The sequence below is a fragment of the Cordyceps militaris genome, assembly GCF_000225605.1.
Source record: "Cordyceps militaris CM01 unplaced genomic scaffold CCM_S00001, whole genome shotgun sequence".
NCBI classification, from domain to species: Eukaryota; Fungi; Ascomycota; class Sordariomycetes; order Hypocreales; family Cordycipitaceae; genus Cordyceps; species Cordyceps militaris.
The window spans coordinates 1,242,232-1,266,747 of NW_006271969.1; the positions used below are offsets into that span (position 1 = coordinate 1,242,232).

General features: G+C 54.8%; 7 protein-coding genes across 7 annotated transcripts; 3 read left to right on the forward strand and 4 right to left on the reverse strand.

Annotated features, from left to right (window-relative positions):
• Positions 1 to 848: 848 nt before the first annotated feature.
• On the forward strand, positions 849 to 1,668 carry CCM_00342 (peroxin-11 Pex11-Penicillium chrysogenum; the record flags this gene model as incomplete). Its single annotated transcript, XM_006665502.1, has 2 exons — positions 849 to 1,390; positions 1,506 to 1,668. 2 exons carry the CDS (start codon positions 849 to 851, stop codon positions 1,666 to 1,668), a joined length of 705 nt encoding a protein of 234 aa, XP_006665565.1.
• A 751-nt stretch (positions 1,669 to 2,419) lies between these two features.
• Positions 2,420 to 4,133, reverse strand: CCM_00343 (Nucleotide-binding, alpha-beta plait; the record flags this gene model as incomplete). Its single annotated transcript, XM_006665503.1, has 6 exons — positions 2,420 to 2,887; positions 2,938 to 3,034; positions 3,089 to 3,162; positions 3,482 to 3,657; positions 3,860 to 3,988; positions 4,079 to 4,133. The coding sequence occupies 6 exons, from the start codon at positions 4,131 to 4,133 to the stop codon at positions 2,420 to 2,422; spliced, it is 999 nt and encodes a 332-aa protein (XP_006665566.1).
• A 2,021-nt stretch (positions 4,134 to 6,154) lies between these two features.
• CCM_00344 (intermediate filament protein (Mdm1), putative) lies at positions 6,155 to 9,805 on the reverse strand (the record flags this gene model as incomplete). Its single annotated transcript, XM_006665504.1, has 1 exon — positions 6,155 to 9,805. The coding sequence occupies one exon, from the start codon at positions 9,803 to 9,805 to the stop codon at positions 6,155 to 6,157; it is 3,651 nt and encodes a 1,216-aa protein (XP_006665567.1).
• A 1,161-nt stretch (positions 9,806 to 10,966) lies between these two features.
• CCM_00345 (transketolase) lies at positions 10,967 to 13,359 on the forward strand (the record flags this gene model as incomplete). Its single annotated transcript, XM_006665505.1, has 5 exons — positions 10,967 to 11,020; positions 11,135 to 11,181; positions 11,259 to 11,354; positions 11,403 to 11,487; positions 11,584 to 13,359. The coding sequence occupies 5 exons, from the start codon at positions 10,967 to 10,969 to the stop codon at positions 13,357 to 13,359; spliced, it is 2,058 nt and encodes a 685-aa protein (XP_006665568.1).
• A 776-nt stretch (positions 13,360 to 14,135) lies between these two features.
• CCM_00346 (Fungal transcriptional regulatory protein) lies at positions 14,136 to 15,776 on the forward strand (the record flags this gene model as incomplete). The annotated part of the gene is made up of 4 exons (XM_006665506.1): positions 14,136 to 14,385; positions 14,480 to 14,763; positions 14,862 to 14,986; positions 15,047 to 15,776. The coding sequence occupies 4 exons, from the start codon at positions 14,136 to 14,138 to the stop codon at positions 15,774 to 15,776; spliced, it is 1,389 nt and encodes a 462-aa protein (XP_006665569.1).
• A 1,273-nt stretch (positions 15,777 to 17,049) lies between these two features.
• Positions 17,050 to 18,304, reverse strand: CCM_00347 (cell differentiation protein rcd1; the record flags this gene model as incomplete). Its single annotated transcript, XM_006665507.1, has 2 exons — positions 17,050 to 17,233; positions 17,292 to 18,304. The coding sequence occupies 2 exons, from the start codon at positions 18,302 to 18,304 to the stop codon at positions 17,050 to 17,052; spliced, it is 1,197 nt and encodes a 398-aa protein (XP_006665570.1).
• A 1,099-nt stretch (positions 18,305 to 19,403) lies between these two features.
• CCM_00348 (serine/threonine protein kinase Kin1, putative) lies at positions 19,404 to 24,353 on the reverse strand (the record flags this gene model as incomplete). The annotated part of the gene is made up of 8 exons (XM_006665508.1): positions 19,404 to 22,064; positions 22,146 to 22,885; positions 22,979 to 23,148; positions 23,284 to 23,492; positions 23,575 to 23,722; positions 23,761 to 23,878; positions 23,925 to 24,097; positions 24,163 to 24,353. 8 exons carry the CDS (start codon positions 24,351 to 24,353, stop codon positions 19,404 to 19,406), a joined length of 4,410 nt encoding a protein of 1,469 aa, XP_006665571.1.
• Between the last annotated feature and the right edge of the window lie 163 nt (positions 24,354 to 24,516).

Here is a 24,516-nt window from a genome sequence, read left to right on the forward strand (position 1 = left end):
CCGACCACCTGTACTAGTCTGTATGGAACAAAGTCGCCGGCTGCCACCTGAAGAAAAGCTCCAGCTGTAATCTCCGTGGCACGTGCAAGTAAAGCAATTTTAAAAGACCAAAAGACTCCTATGCGATGGAATTAAATTCCCGTGGTTGTGACTCTCACGTGCTGCCAGCCCGCCGACGCTGTTCCACTAGTTAATAACGTATCCGTGCCTCCGGCTACCGGACTGCAAGGGGATTCCCCAGACCCCGTTTGCCTTGTCGGCTATGTGGCCGCCCGCAGCGACTTGGACATGCATCTCTGCGCAATCAAGGGGGAAAACGTAAAATGATGAAGAAATTAAGAAAGTAGTAATTTAAGCATAACGGACAAAATGGCACAAAACCAGCGCCATATACCGCCAAGCCTTCTTCATTCGACGCCTATAACGTCGTCTTAGTAAACCCTCCCCATGGGCTTACGGCCGCCTTGCATCTGTTTGCTCGGATATTTTTTTATGGGGTGTGGACCTCGGCATGTGCCTCTGCGCGTTTCCGCCCCATCATCACCTCATCCCTCATTCTCTCCGGACTTGTTCTCAAACACATCAACCTCTCTCTCTCCAACGTTGACCTCTTATTTTTTCCCTCCTCACCATCACAACTGTTTTCTGTGAACCCATCTGTACCGCCTCTTTAGTCCTCTCGTATACCGCCAACCGCTACACCATCCGCGACAAGCGCCACCTTTTTTTTTTTGCCACCGCGAGCTCTGAGCTTTTATCCGAGGTCGCGCGTACCGTTTTATTAACCTCAAAACGCTTCCTTCCTCTACACACACACACACACACACACACAACAAACCCCCGTCACCATGGTCGCCGACGCCCTCGTCTACCACCCCTCCGTGGCGCACTACCTTCGCTTCGCCGCCACCACCGTCGGCAAGGACAAGCTGCTGCGGCTGCTGCAGTACTTTGCGCGGTTCTACTCGTGGTACCTGCTGCGCACCAACGGCACCCCGGACGCCATTGCGCCCTGGAACGCCATCAAGAAGCAGTTTGGCACCGTGCGCAAGGTCCTGCGCTTCGGCAAGAACGTTGAGCACCTAAAGGCCGCCGCCGCCGCCGCCGACGCAAAGGGCCTCGACCCCGTCCTCCAGTACGCCGCCGTCGGCCGCCAGCTCGGCTACGCCTCGTACCTCACCTTTGACGCCCTCGCCCTGCCCGACGTCCTCGGCATCCGCAAGAACCCAAACGTAAAGACCCTCACCACAAACGCCTCCCGCGCCTGGGCCGTCGGCATCATCTTCAGCATCGTCGCACAGACGTATACCCTCTACCGCCTGCGTCTGCGCGAGGCCCAGCTCGACCGCAAGGACGGCGAGGGTGTCATTGAGAGCAAGCGCATCAAAATGTACGTTATGATCCCCCTCCCCCCCCCCCCCCCCCCGGGGTGCTTTCTTGTCCGTGGATACGGCGCACAAGGCCGCAAAACCCTTGGTGAAATTTAAAAAGCTAACACCTCACAGTGAGAGAGCCGCGAGCCAGCTCCAGCTCCTCTCCGATGTTTGCGACTTGGCCAACCCCGTCTCCGCCCTGGGCTGGGTCGACTTTGACGACGGCCTCGTCGGTCTCGCCGGTACTACTTCCAGTTTGATCGGCATCTACAACCAGTGGCGCAAGACGGCCTAGTTTGCCGCGTCGTCACATCTCCTCTACTAGGCTCGCACACGATTCATGTTACGATATCCGCCAGCAACGTGCATCAACATCTTTTTCGCCACGGCTGGGACCTTGAACACCACGCGCCAGCTCATCCGTCATGCCATCTTGTCCGCCTCCACACCTTCTTACAAGCGAACCCGTCTCCACGGCCAAGTCACATTATTGTTCAACTGTCAGCTTCTCTTTCATGTTGCAAAGTTCAAAGTTATTACGGCACGCACTTTTTCCAATTTAACCCCTAAGATAATACTAGCAAAACAAAAAAACAAGAAAATCGAGCTCCATTAACAAATCCTCATGTCCTCGTGATCAATTTTTTGTCCTTGAATCGCTACAAAAGTAAAGTAAAACAAGAGAGAAGGAATGATGAGAAGAAGGCGTAGCATACATCTGTCTCGGGTCGCTTAGACGTGTCTTGAACACCTCTGGTAGGATCGCTTTCTCAAAGTCCAGAGTGAGTGTTCCCGTGGTTTTTACAAGGCGCGTTCCGGCATGCACCACCTCTGCTTGTAAATACTCACCCGCGTCACATTATTCGTTGCTCGTTCTGTTGGCCGGCTTGAACTCGCCACTGCACCGTGGGAGTCATCTAGTACACTCATGGTCAAGGACGGTTCCCGTGGTAAAAACGACAACCATAAACACGGAGAGCATAACAAGAGGACAACTTGATCCAAGATACGACGCAAGGAGTGGGCCATGACAGAAAGAAAAGCATTTACCAGTAGCGTCCACCACGGTCATAGTCCCGGCCATAGCCGCCTTCCCTGGGGTATTGCGGTGGGCCATCACGGGGTGGGAAGTCTCGGGGAGGAGGGGGCCGGTCGTAAGGACGGCCTCCGTAGGGGCCAGCTGGGGGTGGCGGCGGATAGTCGCGACGGTAGGGCTCATCGTAGTGGCCTCGCGGTCCTTGTGGCGGAGGATAGTCCTCCATCAGGCGTCGAGGAGGCGAGTGGTATCCACCAGCTCTTTCCTCGTAATAGTCGCGGCGAGGGCTACGTTCTCTGTATCCGCCGCCGCCGCCGCCATATGGTGGCTCCTCGCGGCGCGGGGGGTAGCCTCGTGGAGGCGGTCCGCGACGATCGTACTCGTCAAAAGGTGGCGCGTTATTGTTGTTGTTGTAAGGACGACGTCCAGGGGAGCGCGAGCGCCCGCGCTGTCGGGAGATGGGCACTTCGGTCTGCGTCTATACGGAGATGAGCGTCAAGTCGCCATGGACGAGGGCTGGTCACTCACATCAGAGATGCACTGCACCACCTTGCCCTTGAACTCGAATCCATCGAGCTTCTCGACGGCGGTGCGCAAGTCGTTGGCATTCTCATATTCAACGAAGCTAGAGACAGGTCAGCCCAGAAACCAATCCATGCCCATCTTTGTGGGATCCTACCCTCGGCCCGAGTCGCGAGCTGTTTCCGAGTAAACAACATCGGGACCAGCCTGGCGTGCAAAGTCCTTCAGGTCCTATATCCAGAGTCCATGTAAGTGCCCGGTCAGGTGACGGAAGTAGGAGTGTGAGCAAGCTTAGCGGCGGCGCAAAACTTGGTCCAAAAGTGATGTGCGACCAGCAGGAGCCAGGGCTTCGCGTCCAAGGCGACGGAGAGCGCCATCAGAGAAAACGGGCAGTCCCAGGAGAGGGGCGGGGGTGTCGTCCTTGATGATGCAGTGTTCCAGCCGGTGCAAGTTCACGAAGCGAGTCCTCTCGACGCAGGGTCAGGGAGTGCACGTCCTGGAGGTCCTAGGGCGGGGCGTGGGGATGAGCGGAAAGAGATGGAAGACAGACCTGCCAGCTGGTTTCGTTGGGAAGTCCGGTAATGGTCATTCGGTGAATGGTTCGTCGGGGCCGGGGAGCGGCTCGCTCGTGGTGGGCACCACCGGCGCCATAGCCTGGTGGTTCACGGGGGCGAGGGCCACGGGCGAACTGGACGGTCAATCGAGTTCCTTTGAAGTCGGATCCGTCTGGGTGGTTGTTAGCAAGGACGGTTGGGAGGATAGGGCCAGGGGCCTAGGGTGTGGACGTACGAAAGGCTGGTTAAAGAGCGCAGGAGAAATGTCCAAGGTTAGCTGAATCGCGTCGCAAGATTTTGACCAAGTATGTGCTTCCTCTCCAGCAGTCGCATTTTCTTCTCTGTCGGGTGGGTTGAAAGTAGGCGCCACTAACCAGGAACGACGTCTCGGGCATCCATGGGATCCTTGTATTCGATGAAGCCGAAGCCATGCATGAGCTTGACCTCTGTGATTTCTCCGGTGCCGTGCGTGGCAAAGTGCGCCTCAATATCGGCCTTGGTAGCTGCAGCGAGAGAGGGCTCGTGTCAGTAGATGGGGTCCCACAGGCAAAGTGTAGCAGTTCAGAAGCCGAACGGTGGAGAGAGAGATGGACCATTTGGAGGGAGGTTCCCCAGATAAAGCCGGGTATTGGAAACCTCGTTGGACATGATGGGCAAGCAGCTGGCGAGCTCTGATTAATTATTTTGTTGCGGGAGCGGCGGGTGGTGCGATTCGATGCGTAACAGGCCCAGGTTCGGTGTCCGTTTGAGGGGGGATGCCAGAGAGGAAGAGCTGGGTGAGCGCAACAATGATCGGCAGGTAACTAGATGGAAACAAAGAGAAGGAAGGGCAAAAAAAAACTTGCTGCCCCAATGGAATATATATGGGTGTCCAGAACGCGCGGCAATAGGAGGGGAGGGAGCTGTCCTATTTTTCGCTCTGTTGTTGCGTCGTGTAGGTGTGGGCGGGTTGCAAATCCGGACGAGGAGAGGAGAGAGAAGGCGGTGGTGGATGGTGGGTGGTGGGTGAGCGAGGTCCGGTCTTTGGGGTCTGGGCAGGCTCTGCAGGCTGCAGGCTGGCTGGCTGGGGCTGGATGGTTGGGGTGCACGCTGGTGTGTCGTTTGTTTTGGGGGCCAGAGCAGAGCAGAGTGGAAGAGATGAGAGATGCACGACGGCTGCGGGCACGACGCACGAGGGCAAGGAGGGCAACTTGGCGAGCAGGACTGGCAAATCGAATGGATGATGAGGAGAGGGAAAAAAGAAGTCCGAGCCTACCACGAACCACTCTGCCACTGACCCCAACCTACTACCTAACCTACAGTGGGGGCGCACCGAGAGACAACAGAATGCACTGTAAATACTACCTATCATCTGCCAGTATTGTTTTCTTAATAATAATTTAATCATAATCATATTACATATTTGCAACTATGTATGCTTCCTATCTCATCCTCTCTCATACAATGTGTCTAGACTATCTATGTGGCTTGTTTGTTGTCACCTGCATACTACCAACTACAAATTACAGAGTACCTACCTAGGTACTACTAATAAGGCTCCCAGTGAGCGTCTCAGTGCCCTCCTTGTCTCTCTCTCTCCTGTCTTGCCCGTCTTGCCCCGGAATGCCCACGCGGCCATGCACTGCAACCCAACCCGCTGGAAACTGATCCTGGCAACACTGACCATGTGGCTACACCGTTAAATTACATTAGACACTCACTGCAGGATACCTGCACGATGGCGTTGCCCAGCATCAGCAGGCCAAGTACCCCAAGTACCTACCTGCCGTCTTTTCTCACGACACCTTCACACGTTGGAGTACCAATCGGCGACTTACGAGTTATTCGTACCTACACCTCCCAAATCATGTGGAGGCCGCCTGGAATTAGCACTCTGGGGTTCAGACCTCTTAGCGGGTTTAGCGGTTCGGCTTGTACAGCGGCCCGCTGCAATAGCGTCTTGCAAGTTGCAACGCCTTGTTACCTGTAAGGAAGGTATTCAACGGTAGCGTCTCGTGCCGCCCAGAGACAGACATGTTCCAAACTTAGTACTAATGTACCGCCTGTGCTTGATATCTTGTTTATTATTATTTAGACAGCGAATACACATGCAGGACGTATCAACACACTCTCGCTAGGCTGCCATTTGCAACTAAGCCCAACCAACATGCCGCCTATTGTGATATCAACAGATCCCAAGCTGCGCTGGACCGCCTTCACTCATTTCAGCCCTGAGGTGCTCATGGCACGCCACAGCATCGCCACGGCCGCCACAATGCCTGCCTCTACCGTACTTTATTACCACAAGGCTACGCCTCACCCATTGATACGTGGCCCCGAGGTCCGCACACCAGTCACATTTCCCCATCCTCCTCTCCAAGCATCACTTTGCTTCTGCGGCAACTCGTATTCTCCTCCGGTATCCCTACATCACTGTTTTCCTTCTTCCTCCATTACTCGCTCCAGGGGTATCCATTTCTGCGCCCGCTTCGCCTTCCGCTCTCACCGACTCCCACGCTGCGATCCACCATCCATCACGATTCTAACCCTAGTTAATTTGTACCTCGCGTCTGCTTGCCTTATCCGCAACCTCGTGCGCTTCATTGTCACATCACACATCATCGTCAAAGAGCATCGACATCATCTCGTCCAGCACAGTAAATGCCAGGTGCGCACTAGTACCAGGTCTGTTAGCCAACGTCCCTCGTCATCCACAACATCGCTTGTACTTGCTTGAGTCTCGGGTTGTTAAAGGTAGCAAAAAGCCGTCGGCTTGCTGCCTGCGCATTCGCCCGCCCAACCACGCTGCCTGCCAAGTCGGGCACCAGCGTTGCCAGCATCAGGCTCGCCTCTGTCCGCGTCTTCCTCTTCTCCGTCGCACTTCGCGCCTTCCTGTCTCGTACCAGCTGTCCATTCGGCCACACGTTGTCCCGAAGCAGCCCAATATACCGTAGCAGCGGTTCCTCTTGCACCAACATCTTGAAAGTATCCCGTACTTTGCGTTCAACCGTGCCTCCCAACAGCTGCTGAAGCACCACCACCACCGCTCTGCCTCGTAGCCAATTATTCCCACGGTTGAGCTCAAACACTTCCAGGAAAATATCACAGATTGGCTTGATGAACGGTTCCAGCTCCTTGCTCTCAAAAGCGTTCAACTCTGCTTCTGCTTCAGCTGCCGGGAAGGACTCCTCGCTCGGGAGCAGTGGTCCCGAGTTGAGCTGGCTGGTCGCCGCCGAAATCAGGTTTTGGCCAGCCACCGAAATCTGATCCAGCACCGGTATGTTGCCCAGAATATCATCCATCCCATCTGTAACAGAATCATACAGTCGACTCACAAGATCCTTTCTGTCCTCTCTGTCAAGCAGGTTTTCCCCCTGTGTGATAGCACTCTCGGACAAGAAGCCGCGCAAGTCCCGGCTCCGGCACACGTCCGGCAACAGCAGAAGCTCTTGTAGATACTTTTCCAGCGCAACTCGTCTCTTGCGTAGAAACTCGCTCTGGAATTTCATCACCACTCTCCTTCCGGGAAAATCGAGATTCCGCACTGACGGATACCTGGAACGCAGCTTTGAGTGCAGATCATGAAACTCGCTGTACCGTCGTGCCACCACCCATGACGCCGCAGGCATCTGCTCACCCGCATCGCGCTGCACTTCAATAACGTACAGCGCGAATTCCCTGCCGTCTTCTTCGCGCCCAACTTGGATAGACTTGATCTTGACAGTCGATCGTCCATACAGACTGTTGTCGCTCTCCTGAACCACGTACTGCCGACGCTGAAGCTCTTTGCGTCGGATTTCTCGATGTAGACTGGCTTTCGACTTGTACAGAATCCGTAGTTCAGCGGTATTATTGGTTAATTCGGCTTTTCTTGTCAAGGAATCCACAATGGCTTCTTGTGCCGTCAGACGGTCAATGTCATTGGTCAGTACCGTAATGGCCTCGGCAAGACCAAGGTCACCTGGCGCAGCAGCGTGGACCTCGTCCTCGTCATCGATATCCTCGTCGTTGCCCGTGTCTTCTCTCTCATCCGATAAATGTTTGTCCTCGTCTGCAAAGAGATCGTCGTCTACAAAAACACCAATTCGTGACGCTGCGCTCACCAGGCCCAGAGACGATAAGCTGGGTTTGTCTCCTTTCCCGGCGGCTGGCCGACCAGCATCCATAGAGCCTCGATTTGAGTCCTCGTCATCTCCAAAGAGGCCACTGGAGCCACCTCCTCCAAGATTGTCATCACTTGTAAAAAGCGAGGCTCGTAGATCTGCAGCTGTCTGGGGTCGATCATCCTCCATGATGTTATTCAAAGCTTGTTCGACCGCCTGTACTGCCTGTGTATCAGGTCTGTTGTGATGATCTTCTTGTTCAATGTTGGGATTTGAGTCAGCCATATTGTCATGCTCGAATTCGTCATCGTCAAACAGAGCGTTACCGCCATCCTCATCCAATGATCTTCTACTAGCAACCAGCGGGCCAGTGGCATCGCTCTGGCCGTAATTGGATGTGAGGTCTGACGCTGAACCGGCCCTTCGTGTAATCGGGTTGAGACGCGCCAGTGATTTCGGCTTGGGCGTTCTGCTGTGTAAGCGTCCACTCGACAGGTGTGGTGTGCCCATATCGGATGCTGACAAGGCCATAGGTGCTGATTGCGCAATAGTGGTTGTTTCTTGCGACGCCAGGCACTTGTAATACAGATCTGACTTTTTAAAGGCCTGGAAATACTGGTTCTTCATCGTGTCCAAAGCCATGCTCTGTACTTGCAAAATCGATCTGCGCGCCTTGAAGTATTGCGCCGGTGTGGCAGCCTTTCCTGCTTGCAAAAAGTCGTTGACATTGGCCTGCGACGACGCGGGCACGCGCAGTTCTGACTTTGACATGTATGCCTGCTGGATCTGGCGCAAATCAAGTCGGTCCGAGTCTTTCCACATGGGCAAGTTGGAAGGAAGTGCTTCGTTATCAGGTCCATCGTCTTCAAGCGGATTTCGAATACCATCAACCACCAGCCAGAACTGCACAAGAGTCATCATCTTTTGACGGTCCATATATTCCATGAAATAGGAAAGACCAGCGGAATCTCGTAGGAGCTCCACCAGTCCAGCATTCTCAAGTCTAGATGCGGAAGACGACCTGACCGTTCTTGGTAGATTCGAAGCAGACATGTGGCTGGCTCTCTCTCCACCTGCCGCCAAATGGGCCACTCGCTGATCCAGCAGCCTCTTACCCATCTCTAATCGGCGAAGGTAGACCTGGTCGGAGTTATCCTCCACGGAGTCTCGTTTGAGTTGGCTGGCGACCTCGTTTCTGAAGCGGCGGGCATCCGATAAGTTGTTCACCTTGCGAATGGCGCGAATAAACTTTTCGAATTTGCGTTCGCTGTCCCCGGATGATATGCGGGGGGCTGCGGAAGCTTTGAGAGTCCGGGGTGTAGGCGATGCGTGTTGGTCAAGGGCAGCTCTCAGCCTGCGAACTGTTGATCGATCCTGCAGCATCGAGCGACCCATGTTTTCCATAATCTGATTCCAAGTGTCTGGCTCTGAAAGAAGTTGCATGACAGGTGAAAGGACAGCGCAGCTGACTACTTCTTTGGCAATAATGGAGACGGCCCGGCTCGACAACATATGTCGAGGCATAACCTTGGGCAAAATTCGAGTCATCAAGCCCCTGAGATAATCTTGCTGAACCATTTTGGTGTCGGGAAATGACAGCGAAGCTGCGGGGTGAAGCCTCCCGTTGTTGTACTTGGCGGCTATGGCGAGATCCAGCTCTTCCGACTCCGTAACCGATTTATTTAATTTTTTGCCTCGAATAGATCGCTCCGCTTCGTAGAAGTCTCGAAAATGAGCTGTCAAGATGGGAAAGACCCTGCTTATCACGAGATCGACCAGGTCCTTATCGCGAAGGCAGTCGAGTAAGCTTATCATCGCCATGCGAACGGCGCGGTCGATCTCGTCGGGAAATTCGGGATTCGGGCTAATATTGTCGTACCAGACTTTGACAAAGTCGCGAAGGATCATGTTAAGTATGTTATCAACGGCCATAGCCACACGCTGCGACGGCAGACCCAGCGAAGGGCGCTCATACGCCTGGCGTTTGCGCAGCGCGGCCACATCATCGCGCCAGCGCTGCGGGCCTAGGAACAGGGCAGCGCGCGGCCGAGGTCGGCGATCGGGTGGTTTGCGCGCAGAGAGAAGCAGGGCGCCGAGGAGAACCACGAGGGCGACGAGGAGGCCGCCGCCAAAGGCATAGCCAGCCCAGCGAAGGGCGCTGAACCAGCTCACGGCATAGCCCCAGGCGATGAAGGCGACAATGCTGGCGAGGATCGCATCCCTGCGCTTCAAAGCCATGGCGGCGGCGAAAACAAAAATCCAGCACGTGGGGCAGCCGACAAGAGTCCTAAAAGATGAAGTACGGCATCGCGATTTGTCAGGTAGGGAGGATGATGGAGGGTCTTGCCTCAGGTAGCTAGAGGTCCGCCTTGTAATAGGTGGTTATGATGAGGAGCTCACTTCCTGAATCGGCTGTTATCGATTAAGTGGTCTGTTTGTAGTTGTTAGTGCGTGGAGCCTCTTCAGCCACCGAGGCCTGGGTGTTCTTCGTACCGACCGAGTGGAATAACTTTATTCCGGCTAGAAACAAAAATATTAGGAATGTTCTAAGTAAGGTGAGGCGAAGGTCAGACGGCCGTGGCAGAGGACTTTCTAAGTATTGGCGTAAAAATAAAGGCAGGCAAGACGAGATACAAGAGGTACTAGGCTACAAGAAGTGACTTTTAATTGTATGTAGATCGCTAGTCAATTCGCGTATTTCTTTGTTCTCTTCTACTCCGCTTTGGCGTACGCTGCTTCTCTTAATTGGGCTGTGCTTGCCGTGGGGCAGTGGATGCGGTACATTATTTCAGGGGGTAAGTCGGTCCGGCTAGCAGCTCTCATTTATTAATAAGTTACTCATAACTGAGTCATCATAATTCAGCCGTGGCCCCTGCTCCGCCGCGGGGTTAGGTGTTTTGAGGTTTTGAGACAGCCGACGATGCCGGAAGAGGCCATCTAAGAAGGTGCCGGAGTTTCCAATGAGCTGGGAGATAGAATGCACTGTTTTTTCTCCAAGGAAAAAAACAGTGCATCCTATCACCCTCATACCTGTGATGCTTGTCTGGCAGTGACAACTTGCCTGAAGCCATGAGGGTTTTATCAGTGATGTCATTGGGTAGTGCTGTGGATTGTTGAAGACACGTTATCAGAAGGGAGCGAACTCGGCCGGAGATGTCACAAGGCAAACAAAAAAAAATGCATTGCCACCCGATTTGGTAAGCCTAGAAAAAATTCGATACTTTGCTTGGTGGCGATGCCCTTGAAGTACTTTGTTGGTCCCCACCCATAATCCAACTCCAAGTTGCCTGAAACTTTTTATCCCCTCACCTGCATCACTCTTTCCACCACCCACTGACCGGTCTCCTACATCAACCGCTCATTCCCGTGAAATTCAATTCCTCTCAACAACTCACAATCATGGCAAACACCGAATTAGATCAGCTGGCTATCAACACCATCCGTCTACTGGCGGTAAGCTACCCCTCCAATCATGATGCCCCGCGGCCGTACCCCGCCAGGTGTCGAGCTTCAGCTTCGGCATCGCCAGTCCTCCGCTGAATACTAACAACATGTCTCTTTCTCCAGGTGGATGCCACCTTCAACAGCAACTCGGGCCATCCTGGTGCCCCCATGTAAGTTTGCCCCAGGATTTACGCATTTGTCGTGCTGCTTCGCAACGAACTGGAATCTATTGCTAACCGTCGCTTAGGGGCATGGCTCCCGTTGCCCACGTCCTGTTCAACAAATTCATGCGCTTTAACCCGCAGAACCCTTCGTGGCTGAACCGTGATCGTTTTGTCCTATCGTACGTTTCGAATTCCTCGGAACGATAGCCCCCTCTAACATCGTCCAGCAACGGTCATGGCTGCATGCTCCAGTATGCTCTGCTTCACCTCTTTGGCTACAAGTTGTCCATCCAGGACCTCAAGGACTTCCGTGTGAGTATTCATTCAGCTTTCATAACTTTGCTCCCTTTAATTTGTTTTGTTTTGTCACCACCCAAGTGCTGATTCGTGAGCTAATACTGTTCACAGAAAATCGACAGCATCACACCCGGCCACCCGGAGGCCCATGATACCCCCGGCATCGAGGTCACCACCGGCCCCCTCGGCCAGGGTGTCTGCAACGCCGTCGGTCTCGCTATGGCTCAGGCTCACACGGCGGCCATCTTTAACAAGCCTGGCTTTGACCTGGTCAATAACTACACATACTGCTTCCTCGGCGATGGCTGCTTGATGGAGGGTGTCTCCGGTGAGGCTAGCTCTCTGGCTGGCCATCTCCAGCTCGGCAACCTTATCTGCGTCTACGATGACAACCACATCTCTATCGATGGTGACATCAACTGTGCCTTCACTGAGGACGTTGCCAAGCGCTACGAGGCCTACGCCTGGCACGTTGTCACCGTCGGTGACGGTGACAACGACCTTGCCAGCATTGAGGCTGCCATCAAGGAGTGTCAAGCTGTCAAGGACAAGCCTTCCCTGATCAAGCTCCGCACGACCATCGGCTACGGCTCCCTGCAGGAGGGTACCCACGGTGTTCACGGTTCCCCCCTTAAGGCCGACGACATTGCTCAGGTCAAGAAGAAGTTTGGCTTTAACCCCGACGAGAGCTTCGCCGTCCCCCAGAAGGTCTACGACCTCTACGGCAAGCACTCCTCCGAGGGCGCTGCCGCCGAGGCCGAGTGGAACCAGCTCCTCGCCAAGTACAAGGAGAGCTTCCCTGCTGAGCACGCTGACCTTGTCCGTCGCCAGGCCGGCGAGCTTCCTCAGGGCTGGGAGAAGTCTCTCCCCACCTACACCCCCGCTGATGATGCCGTCGCCACCCGCAAGCTATCCGAGACTGTTCTCACCAAGATTGAGGCTGCCATTCCCGAGCTCTTTGGTGGTTCTGCCGATCTAACTGGCTCCAACCTGACTCGCTGGAAGGATGCCGTTGACTTTCAGCCCAAGTCCACTGGCCTTGGCGACTACTCTGGACGCTATGTCCGTTATGGCGTCCGTGAGCACGCCATGGGTGCCATTCTCAACGGTCTCGCCGCCTACGGCACTATCCTCCCCTACTCTGGTACTTTCCTCAACTTCGTTTCTTATGCTGCTGGTGCCGTCCGCCTGTCGGCCCTGTCGCGTTTCCGTACCATCTGGGTCGCCACCCATGACTCCATTGGGCTTGGTGAGGACGGTCCTACTCACCAGCCTATCGAGACTCTTGCCCACTTCCGTGCTCTGCCCAACTGCATGGTCTGGCGCCCTGCCGACGGCAACGAGACCTCCGCTGCCTACTACGTCGCCATCACCTCCACGCAGACTCCCAGCATTGTCGCTCTGTCGCGCCAGAACCTTCCCCAACTCGAGGGTTGTACCATCGAGAAGGCTTCCAAGGGTGCCTACGTCCTACAGGAGGTCGAGGGCGCCAAAATCACGCTCATCTCTACTGGTTCCGAGGTCTCCATCTGCGTCGACGCCGCCAAAGAGCTCGCCGAGAAGCACGGCCTCAAGGCTCGCATCGTCTCCATTCCTTGCTTCGAAGTCTTTGATGCGCAATCCAAGGAATACCGCCTCTCCGTCCTGCCAGATGGTATTCCCATCCTGTCGGTTGAGGTCATGAGCACCATGGGTTGGGAGCGCTACTCTCACGAGCAGTTTGGCCTCAACCGCTTCGGTGCCTCTGGCGCCTACAAGGACGTGTACAAGAAGTTCGAGTTCACCCCCGAGGGCATTTCTAAGCGTGCAATTGCTACCGTGGACTTCTGGAAGGATGTTCCGAACATCCGCTCCCCTCTGAACCGCGCTTTCCAGCAGCTTATTTAAATATACCACAATGAACCGGGATGATGATTAATACATGATTAATACATTAATACTCAAGAAAATTTAGAAAGTTAAGAAAGTTAAGAAAGTTACTTTGTGACGACTGGGTGGAAGCTTTTATCCTAGCCTATTATGACGGACTGGCCCTAGAGGGGCTTCGGTGGCAACCAGCACCGCGGCCATCAAGGGCGTAAGCCCTAATCCTCTTACCTACTTGACCACGGAAGGCAAAAGGATTCGCAACAACAATACTGGCATGATTGTTGTCTGGTTACAACTATAAGGGGTTCCTTGCCGCGTTGGCCACTCTGGAAGGACCAGGGCAGGCTTAGTAGCCCAGCCCTTAACATACCCTCTCTCTCCCCAGCGCGCCCACAGATAGGTCACAAACCCCCCAGGCTCCAATCTACCAGCCTGTGAGCCTAGCCCGAGGTCTGTACGCAGCGCTAGCTCTTACGCCATTCGTGGTGGCTGCCTGCCGTACATCCTTACCCGTAAGAAGAGAATCATCATGACTTGCCATTGGTGAGGATGCCAGCAGCGACAACCGTTCCAAAGAGGACTAGACTCCGATTCGCTAACTCGCCGAGCCGCAGCGGGGCGGAGACTAGTCTTCTTTCAGGCCCCGCGGCGGTGCAGGCGGAGCAAACTTACATGACATCAGGCTACTACTGGTAACCCGGAGACGTTTGTTTCGCTTCCCCAAGTCAACTCGCCCTCACTTTTCAGGAGAGGGGAAAGGGGACACTCAAAGGGGTTAAAATCCAAACAAAAAAATGCACCAGACTCTTCGACGGTCCTGCAGCGCCTGCGCCCGCGCAAAGAGTCGCTGCGACCTGCGCAAACCCCACTGCTCGCGGTGCGCCGCCCGCAACGTGCTGTGCGTCTACGCCAACGAGCCATTGTCGACGACGCCTCCGAGCCCGCGCCGTCACCAGCTCTCCGGCTTCGGCTCCGTCGACCCCTTTGAGACGTATCCCCAGGTGCGGCTCGGCAAGGACCACGTCCAACGCCTGATTCATAGCTGTACGTTGTGTTTAAAAAAAAAAAGAAGAAGCCCCTCTCCAAGTGTCTGGAGTAAATGAGCATCGTGTGCTCACCTTGGTTTGTGGTACCCTAGTTCTTCACAAAATTGCCTTTCAGTACTACCCGCTGGACCATAACCCGCACTCGAACCCGTTCCTCGTGTCGTGGTGGCCGCTGGCGCTGGGGGACCCGGTCCTGTTCCACGTCTCGCTGCAGACGGCGTGTCTGGACGAGGAGTTTTTCGGGCGCCGCGGCTTCCAGACGTCGGAGCAGCTCATGGCCGACTCGGTCGTCTTGCTGCGGCGCAAGGTGCACGACGTCGCGCTGGCGATGCAGGACAGCACCATCAACTCGGTCATCACGCTCGCCACGATAGAGGTAAGGCGCGCGCGCGCGCGCAAAAGGGTTTTGCGCGGTTTCCGTCCAAAAAGAGGAAAAACCGGGAGGGCTAATGTCTTGGTTTGTTCACGAGTCAGTATGGCAAGGGAAACAGAGAGGCTGCGCAGATGCATGTCGCGGGAGCAAAACGGCTCATCGACATGCGTGGTGGGCTGCAGGCCGTGATGCAGACGAGCCCTTTGACGGCGCGCATGGTCAGCTGGTAAGCTCAAGTCTCCCGTCGACCATACGTGTAAAGAGGCAGAGCTAACGATGCGAAAAGGGTGTCGATGCTTATTATAGGGGCTCCCCAGTTTGAAACGCAGGATGAAGACGGGAACGGTGACGGTATTAGTCCGATTCCAGAATGGTCCATACCTCGCTTCGTCGAACCAAGCGCTCTCTCAGAAGCAGACGTAGAGCCGGAGACGTGGAACGTCTTCGCCCACCTCTACGGTATATTCCACCGCGCCAACCGCATACCTCTCCCCCTCCTGCGCCTTCACGACCTCACCTCCTTCGTCATCCACCGGCTCCTCTCCCCTTCTTCGCCGCCAGAGCCCCCGCCGTCCCCCCTCCGGTCCGACTGCGTCCGCTGCGGGATCATACTGTACATGCTGCTCCTGCAAGGCCCAATTTACTACACCCACGCCGCAATCCTGCGCAAGACGACAGCTCGGCTCGTCGCACAGCTGCCAGCCGGCGGCGGCGCGTCGGGTGCGCTGGAGCTCTGGCTCGTCGCCGTCGGCCTGGTGGCGTCACACGACACGCCGTCGTACGGGACGCTGCAGGACAGGGCCCGCGCATTGTCGGCGCTCCTGGGGCTATCGTCGTGGCACGAGGCGTCTGCGCTGGTCAAGAGTGTCCTGTGGCTCGAGGCGCCGGCGACGGAATACGTCTTTCAGAGTCACTGGGACACGGCTCTTGGGCACGACTGCCCGCTGGTGACGTTTGGCCCGGTACAGATTGCACCGTTTGTGACGAGCAGTCCAGAGAACAAGGTAGATATGTAGGGACAAGAACAGAACCAAGGTCGCGACGCAACGCATAAAAGTGACAGAGGGGAGGGACCTGGGCCAGTCAAGTGCCGTATACAGAGGGGAGGGACCTGGGCCAGTCAAGTGCCGTATACAAGTTGGCACAAGGATTGGAACCACGGAGGCGGAGAAAGCATTGAAGCAGTGTCACTACTTCGAGACAATTATCCAGCACGGGGAATATTGACGCTGCTGTGCGAGCCTTATTCAAGCAGGCTCATGCGTGTTGAACTTCTTAATCAGTGCTGCATCCTATGATACAACGTTGAGCCAAACCACGATATACAGCGTAGTTTATTCTCCGTTAACTGGTCGGTGACTACTCATTCAAGGCTAAAATATAAATTCCCAATTCAATAATGATGACGACTAAGATGAAGAAAAAGCCAATACCGCCCAAATAAGTTTGTTACCTTCCCCCGATGCACTAATAAATACACATTGTTGTTGTACACGGGTACACAGATTCCGAGTCCATCCCTCCATCATATTTTCCCCTGAGAACGGTGCCATTCTTGTTTCCACTCTCAATCGTCTCCCTCCCAGTCGGGAGAATCCTAAGTCCAGTGCCAATGGCATGGAGCTTCATGTTGCATCTCAACATCAACCATATACTCCCCCGCATACCTCACCCTCCCGATACAACCGTTTGTCCAAAGCCAAGTCCAAACTCCAATTTGAAAATCAGGGAAGAATGAAAACAAATATCAGTAAGTTGAAGGGAGAGAATCGTCCGTCACTAGCAGTAAGCTAGATTCACGAAACCCCACCCTCATCTGTCGTTAATCTCGCGAACACATTCTCGATCAAAGCAAAATGTCGTTTAACCCTGCGCCGCCCCAAGTGAGACCATAACTAGTCCTTTGAAACTCTGCTATGTTGCAGCAGTCAAGGACGCCAAAAAAGAAGCCTTGCCAAGATCGCAATAAACCAACGTATACTGGCGGGGCATCAACGCGCAAGGCTATTCGTTTGATAGTCCGACGGATATGCATATCCTTTCAGTGGCTACCGATTCCACAGCGCCTGGTCCAGTCTGCACCACAGCTGCCGATGCCGATGCAGTTGAAAAAAAACAAATGTCGTGATCAAATCCATGGTTCCGTTTTAGAACTCCACCATAATATATTGTCGTCAAATGAACCAATTTCGCCGATTCCCCGTGCTTTGAAATGCAGAATGAGGGCAGACATTTGTGTCCGCGTCGTCTTTTTACAGCGCGCGTGCGCATTTCGTCTAGTCAACCTTTTCACATGCCCGAAACGCCAGAGTTGCTAGGGTCGCCGACATTGTCAGAGAGATTGATGAGTAGCTGAGCGAGACAACGCTTGGTAGCCGCGTCATCGCGCAGAACAGACGAGAAAGTAGCATCGCGGAGGGGTTCGGGGAGGCACTGGCGCAGGGCCTCGCGAGCTCTGGCATTATCACTCAGGCTGCCGAGTCGTGTCAGCATCCACACTTGTAGTCTTGTCAGCGGAGGTGATAACATACCGAAGGAAGCAACGGACAACGTGCTTGAGCAGACGCGCAGTTTGGGATTCGACGAGCTGAGCCACCATGTTGCTCAGGACAGTACCGACGGCGTAGAACCGCTCGTAGGTGGCGCAGATGTAGTTAAGACCATTGTCATCAAGCAATATTTTTTGGACGATAAAGATGGCGACAGTCTTGCTAAGTTCTGAGCCAGTCTCCATGATGCGGAGGCACAGAGGAATTATCTCGGTGGTCAGCAGAAAGTTGATGACTTCTGTAGAGTCGTTCTTGACTAGGGCGCCAATGACGCCTAGACTAGTCAAACGCAGGTACTCAAAGGGTCGCGACTTGGAGGTGGTGTTGAGGAACGGGTAGAGAAAGAGTGGAATATGCGCGTTGAGGAAGAGGGCGCGCGTCTCATTATGCGATGCGACGCACTGCAGCAGGGCGAGAGCATTGCAGACGCGGTTTGAGGCGGCTGCCGTGAGCTGGGAAGGGTTGAGAAGCGTGTAGACGGAGATGATTTCTTGCATGAGGGACGTCATGACACCAAACGAATGCCACAGGATGAGGGCCAGTTCCGGCACCTGCTCGCGCTTCTTGCTTAGCTCGAGGAGCGCGGCCTCGCGGGTGTTTTCGTGCAAGAGGTCGGCGATGTAGGCCATGGTGCGGCGGTTGTCCTCGGAGATATGCTCGTGGCCGTTATCCTGCTGGCTATGCGCGGTATTTTGGTTCCCGTTGTTAGCATGGTTGTTGTTTGTGTGGTTGTTATTGGCGAGACGGTTGTAATGCTGCTGCTGTGCTTGCTGCGCCTGCTGCTGTGCTTGTTGAGCTTGCTGAGCTTGCTGCGCCTGCTGCTGCTGCTGCTGCTGCTGCTGCTGCTGCTGTTGCTGCTGCTGCTGCGCGGCCGAGGCGCCGCCTCCCTGCTGCGGGTGCTGCTGCTGATGATGGCCGGGCTGTTGGTGCATCCAGGACGACTCGGCCTGGTGGCCAAACTGGTGATGTCCGTAGACATGCGCCGAGGGCATCATAATGGGCAGCGGAAGCTAAAGATCAAACGGCTTTTTTCCGGCCTGTTTCTTTTTTCACGAGCAAGAAGGGGCTGCGTGCGAAAAGGGCAATGTATATATCGGGATGAGGACAATGCAAGGTTGCGTGGCCTGTCGAGAGAGTTTGCGATTTGCGGGGATCGGACTGCTTTGGCGCGTGGCTGGCTCAGGCAACGTCGTCGTCGTAGGGCCGGTAGTGCAAGATATGACTCTTTTTTTTTCCCGACGAAGCGCACTAGAAAAACCGAGAGCTATCTTGAAGGTTGACAATGGTGCAGGGGCGCGGGGCGGAGGGCGAGTTGTCGGAAGGCTAGGCGTTCGGGCTTGTCTGTTGGCGCGAGGCGACATCGAGCGGTCGTGGTCGGGGCGGCTGTGAGCCTTGGGAGACACGAAGGCGGAAAGAGCCGGCAGAAGCTGTTGTGGTTTAGCGAAAACCGGATTTGGCGCCGCCTCGAGATCCGTTGGTGACCTGCACGGGCCAGCTCAATGTATCCTGCCACCAGAATTGGGTTGTGCGGTACAACATTCCATTGTGTGCGCCATGGCTGCCCGCTGAAGCCCAACGACACGGGACTGTCCCAGGCCACAAACGTCCTCACACAAGCTGAGCTGGTACCTCCCCATCCGCCAAGCTTTGCGGACAAACATAAGTATCGCCGATCACCGTGTGACCACAAGTTGCACAGTCACAATTGTGCTACCGCACACACAATCACTAGGTACCTAGTTACTTAGGTAGGTATTGACAACGATTTCGTATTAAAGACTATGCTGATGCCACTCTCTTCCTTTCGCAATTCAATCAATTCAAGACCAACAAAGAAAAGGTATTAGAATTACAGACCCCCCTGGCATGGGAAGCCCAGGCAATACTGTAGTCATGACTGCTGTTCAGTACGCTGAAATGCATTGTGCCCATTATATTTCCGCTGCGCCCTGCAGGAAGGTACCTGCCCTATGCAGCCAGACGGGTGCCTGTACATAAGCCCCCCCCGTCGATCCAGACCATCTAACACGCCCAGTCGGCTCCTGCTATCCATCCGCGATCATATACCGAAAACGGCCGCCCCCCTTGTAATTATTATAGTTTTAGTTCCTTCAAAATCTGGTCCGCCATGTTCTTGAATTGCCAGGTGTTGCCTTCCATGCGCTTAAACTGGATGCCGTGTAGCGACAGCAGCGGCACCTTGACGATGAAAATTTCGAATTCGAGAATCATGCTGCCACCAAGATCACTCTGCACCTGGGTGCTCGTTTCTCCGGGTACCCGCCGTGTTGTGCCTCCATTCCTCCGTGGAATGCTGTCGACCGACGTTTCAGAGTTTGAGTAGCTGCGTTCCCTATCACTGCGATCTCGATCCGAGCGCACGGGAGTTCGGGGAGTGAGAGGGCCTCCGCCTCTGTCAGAGTCATCCCTATCATCCCCACGACGCAATCCTCCAAAGCTGAAGCGTCGTCGGTGGCCGCTGGAGGGCCCGGCAGATGTGCTAGGGGGGTCCTGCACCTTGTTCAGGTCGATGCTTGGCGAGTGTCTGCAGCTGAAACCGCCCTTGATCTCCGTGTACTCCACGTTGAGCTGGTCGAGCACCCGGCGTATATCAGCTCTGATAGCAGGGACTGACTTGCCCGATGTTGTCGACACGCTAAACAGCCCTTTCAAGAAGACAGGCTTTGCCAATTCACTAGTTGCTAGCCGCTCTGTAGACTGTCCACTCTGCTCGACATCTCCGTCTGTCTCTTCTGGGACGTTGGAATCCATTGGGTTCTCTCGCCGTTGCCGGCGACGCTGAACGCTCTCTCGGCGGGCATGACCCAGAGATTTCGCTCTGGTGGTCATGGATTGTGAGTGAGCATGACCCTTGTGGCTGCCTCTATCGTTTTCCACTGACTGATCACTGCCGCTAGTCACAGCCTGTTCGCGAGCCACCCTTGTGACATCGCGACGGCGTGTGTCGCCAGAGTTGACGCTAGTTGAGCGCCCAAGTCCAGACTTAGTGGACCTGCCTCCGGAAGAGAGCGGCGGGCTGAGAAGCTCCTTGTGATGCGGCTGGCTTCCACCTGAGCGCAGCTCCTCTGGATCAGGCCGCGATCGGCGCATGCTGAAGCTCTTGCGAGGCGTCATCGGCGACGCTTCGGGAGGCGACTGAATATGAACCATTGGGGGGTGCGAACGGTCTCTTTCGTGGCGTTGTGGGTCTCTACGCTTACGCGTGCTGAAGCGACGTAGAATGCCAGCTGCTGTACCTTCCTTCTTCGGTGCAGGCTCTGGCTTTTCTTGAGGCTTCTGCTGCTTGACAACGTCAGGCTCATCGTCTTCTCCGTGTGTTCTGGCGCGTGGTCGTGTGCGCCCACCAGTTGGCTTCTCGCCAGGCATCTCGAATGCGGCAGCGTTGGTGTGCGCTGCCTTGGGTGGTGCGAGTTCAGGTATGGCATCGCCCGGGCGATCACGCGCATCACGATCGCGATCCCTTTCCTTGTCTCGCTCGCGTTCACGTTCACGCTCGCGCTCTTTCTGCTTATCCTTCTCCTTGGAAGATATGGGTGTCTGCGTGAGAGGGTTCTCCTGCTCCCTAGTTTGTTTCTCCCGTACAAGGTAGTAGACGGACAGCAAGGGGCTGAAAGCATTGAGGGGATCACTGCCCAGCTGTAGCGCATCGGAGCTGGGGTGATTCAACGTGTCGCGGCTGGCGGAGCCAGAATTGCGGCGCTTGTAAAAGTCAAAGCCGAAGCTTTTCTTCTTTTCCACTTCGGGGATCTGCTGTGAGATTTTTCGCTCCCGGTAGTATAGCCTGACAGCTTGCTGATATTCGTCCGATTCAATAATTTTGGACAGTTGGGTGTTGATGCTCTCTGGTGAACCAAAGTTGAAGCCTTGCATGGCATGCACAACCTCGGGTTCCAGAGGCATTGTCAGAGGGTCGCGAATAGGTAGATAATTGTCTGGTGGTCCGCTGTAGCCCTTAATCATCCAAGGGTGGGTCATGACTTCTTGCATTGTCGCACGCTGTTTTGGGTCCGTGACAAGCATACGGGACATGAGGTGTTTGCATTCTGCATCGGCGATTAGTAACAGATAATGGGTGGAATTGGTGGAAAGGTGGGAAACCATACCGCTTGATAGCCAGTTCGGATAGTCCACGAGACCTTTCTTGATCTTGGCGTGGAGAGCAGGCATACTATGGTCGTCGAATGGTACCTTGCCGCAAACCAGTACGTAAAGCACGATACCGAAGCTCCAGACGTCAACCTCTGGCCCAGTGTAGGCTCTGGCTTGCAGTAGCTCTGGGGCGGCGAAGTACAAGCTTCCGCAGAACGTCTTCAAATGGCCACGCGGGGCAAAGAGGTTGCTCAGGCCAAAGTCAATGATTTTGATGTCACCGGTCTTGCTGATGAGAATGTTCTCGATCTTCAAGTCACGGTGAACAATGCTGTTGCGGTGGCAGTAATCGAGAGCGCTGGCAATTTGGCGACTGAACTTGCGGGCCTGCTTCTCTTTGAGCTTACCGTGGGAGATGATGTAGTCGAGCATTTGGCCTCCATTAACATACTCAAAGAGCATGTACCAGTGGTAGTTTGTACGAACGACATCACGCAGACCACAGATGTGGGGATGGTTCAAGAGGGTGACAATGGCGGCTTCACGAGCGGTGCGAATTTCTTTGGACTGATCGGCGCGATCTTTATCGGCACGGCTCTGATGATTGTCGTCGGTCGAACCACGAGGAATAATTTTGCAGGCGACCTGTGGTTGAGACGGCCGTTAGGTTAGTTGCCATGTGGGGTTGGTGATGGCGTTGGGGGTAAATAGGGGCAGTCGACGAACCTGTTCGCTACCGTCTTCTTTGCGGGCAAGTTTCACCTTGCCCATACTGCCAGCACCAATGGTCTTGCCAAGAATCCATTTTCCAGACTGGGTCGGGATGGTGGTGCGCGAGCGCGATTGTTTGGTGGCATGGGAAGACTGGGCGTCGGTGCCCGCGTGCGAGGAGCGGCCGTGGGATGAAGACGGCGGGGCGGCATTGGCCGCGGCAGCAGAAGGCATGTCGGGGGTATGCTCGGGGGTATGCTGCGAATGAGGATGGCTAGAACGAGAGCTGCTGTGTCTGTGAGGCCGGTTGGGGTCGTGGCCCTTGGGGATGTCGCGGCTGGGACTGCGCTTGGGGAGAGAGGCTATGCGCGTCGTGTCGTAGTCATGTTGCAGCGGCGGAACCTGGTTGGCAGAGCGGTGCGAGGAAGACGGGTGGCGCTGGTGATGGGAGCGCGGTGCCTGCTGGTAACTGGCAGAAGGAGAAGCAGAGTTGGCGGTGGCCGTTGGAGCGGCCGAGGAACGAGATGGGTGTGATGGATCTCTGCGGGTGGAATATGACCGGGATGGTGGCGCCCGCGAGGGCGAGGCGTGCGAAAGATCGGAGCCTGGGGGTGCTGTCGTCGTCATGATGGGCCTCTGGGCCTCTAGCGGAGGACAGAGCAGAAAGGGGAGTTGACGAGTGCCCTGCTTTCGCGAGAGGTAGAGGGAAGAAGAAGAAATGGGAATCCTGCTGTAGCCGGGTAGCAGCTCGCTGACTATTACTTTTATTTGTTTTTTCCCGTGATAAGCTTTTTTTTTTCTCCAGGGCCAGACGAGACGAGCGTTTAACGCCTTGTTTGCGACTCTACCCGCAATCGAGGTACCTGCGGGCGACGCCTGTGGAAAGAGGTGTCTGAGGTACCGTGGGAGACCCTCAAGCGAGCGATAGACTAGCAGACTGCTAGCAGCAATAACAGCACCAGTAGCGCGAAACTCCAAGGTAAATAAAGGGGGGTGTATGGCGACCGTCGTCGCTTCGCTGGTCTAGATGCCGTTTAGATTCCTCGATGACTGGTGAAAAGGGTTGTTAGTTGGTTGCTGAGCAGACGGTGTCGAGGCACTGGCAAAGGCCCCGAGGTTGCTTTGAAGGCAATACAGTGGGCATTCTACCTACAGCGTACCAAATTGGCAACGAGTCTTGCTCAACAGATGCGGGGCGGATTCTGGACCAGTGCTGGTATCCAGCTCTTTCTGTTCCCTATTATTAGACAAAAAAATATAAACAATTGTGAACTGAACTCGCAGAGATGTTCGAATGCCTGTGGGGTCGACCCGGAAACAGATTTGTTTCTTGATTGCATGGGGCCACGGTCCGTGGGCAAGCTGCAAGTATTGGTTGGGTACCTCGAACGTTCACTGAATCACATGCAGTTTATAGGTACCTAGGTAGTACCCAGACACGTACAATGTGCAGCACGAAATAGCAGGGAATAAATAGCAGAGAGAAATCAAGTGACAGGGTTCCGGGACCCTTGTACAGTACAACTAACAGGTTGCTAGCTGCCGCGAGATTGAAAGGGGCATCCGAGGGAAATACGAATAGAACTGGTAAACTATATGCAGTCGCCCGCCCGTACAACCAAGTGCCTACCAGTATTCGAAAACAAAGCTTCTTAGAACGAGCGGTCTATCCAATGCCCACCTGCTGTGTCTTTGTGTCTTGCTGCTGTGCTTCACCTCCTGACTCGCCGCCACTCCCCGTTCACTGCCTAAAAATAAATGCACAAGTTCCTCCTTCTTGTCTCTTTGCTCAACCACCGTCCCTCATCCTTCGCCCGTCTCCAAGGCCGCCGCCGCCATGACGACAGCAACCGCTAAAAATGGATCTGGCCGCTGCGGCCACTTCTTGATGCCAGCCAACCATCAAACATATCACTCGAGATGTTGTCACTTGAAAGAACCCCCGGTCTCTGTCGCGCTGCTGCTTACTTCAATGCTACCTCCAAAACTTCCTGCCCCTTTATCAATATCTAAACGCTTCTTCTTCCTTTACTCTTCCCTTACCCTGCAACTGGTGGCGTGTTGCTTTGCTGCATGTTGCTGCACGCCATTAATATCAGGCTGCCCATCTTGACTTGTTGCAGCAGAGTTTCCTGCTCTCAAACCGACTTTCAGTATTTGCGGCGCTAGCCAATCACCTTGAAGCGCGTCCTTGCCTCCTCGCATGATGACAGCTAGAGACATTCGGACCTACGCGGGTGCATACAACAACAATCGTGAAGGGCCGACTACGCCTTGAAAATTGAGAAGTTGTATTTTTTTGAGCTCTGATTTGGTCCCACGCCGCGAATCAACGCTGCCTTTGACGCATACCAGTACACGCGCAGCACTACATCACATACAATCA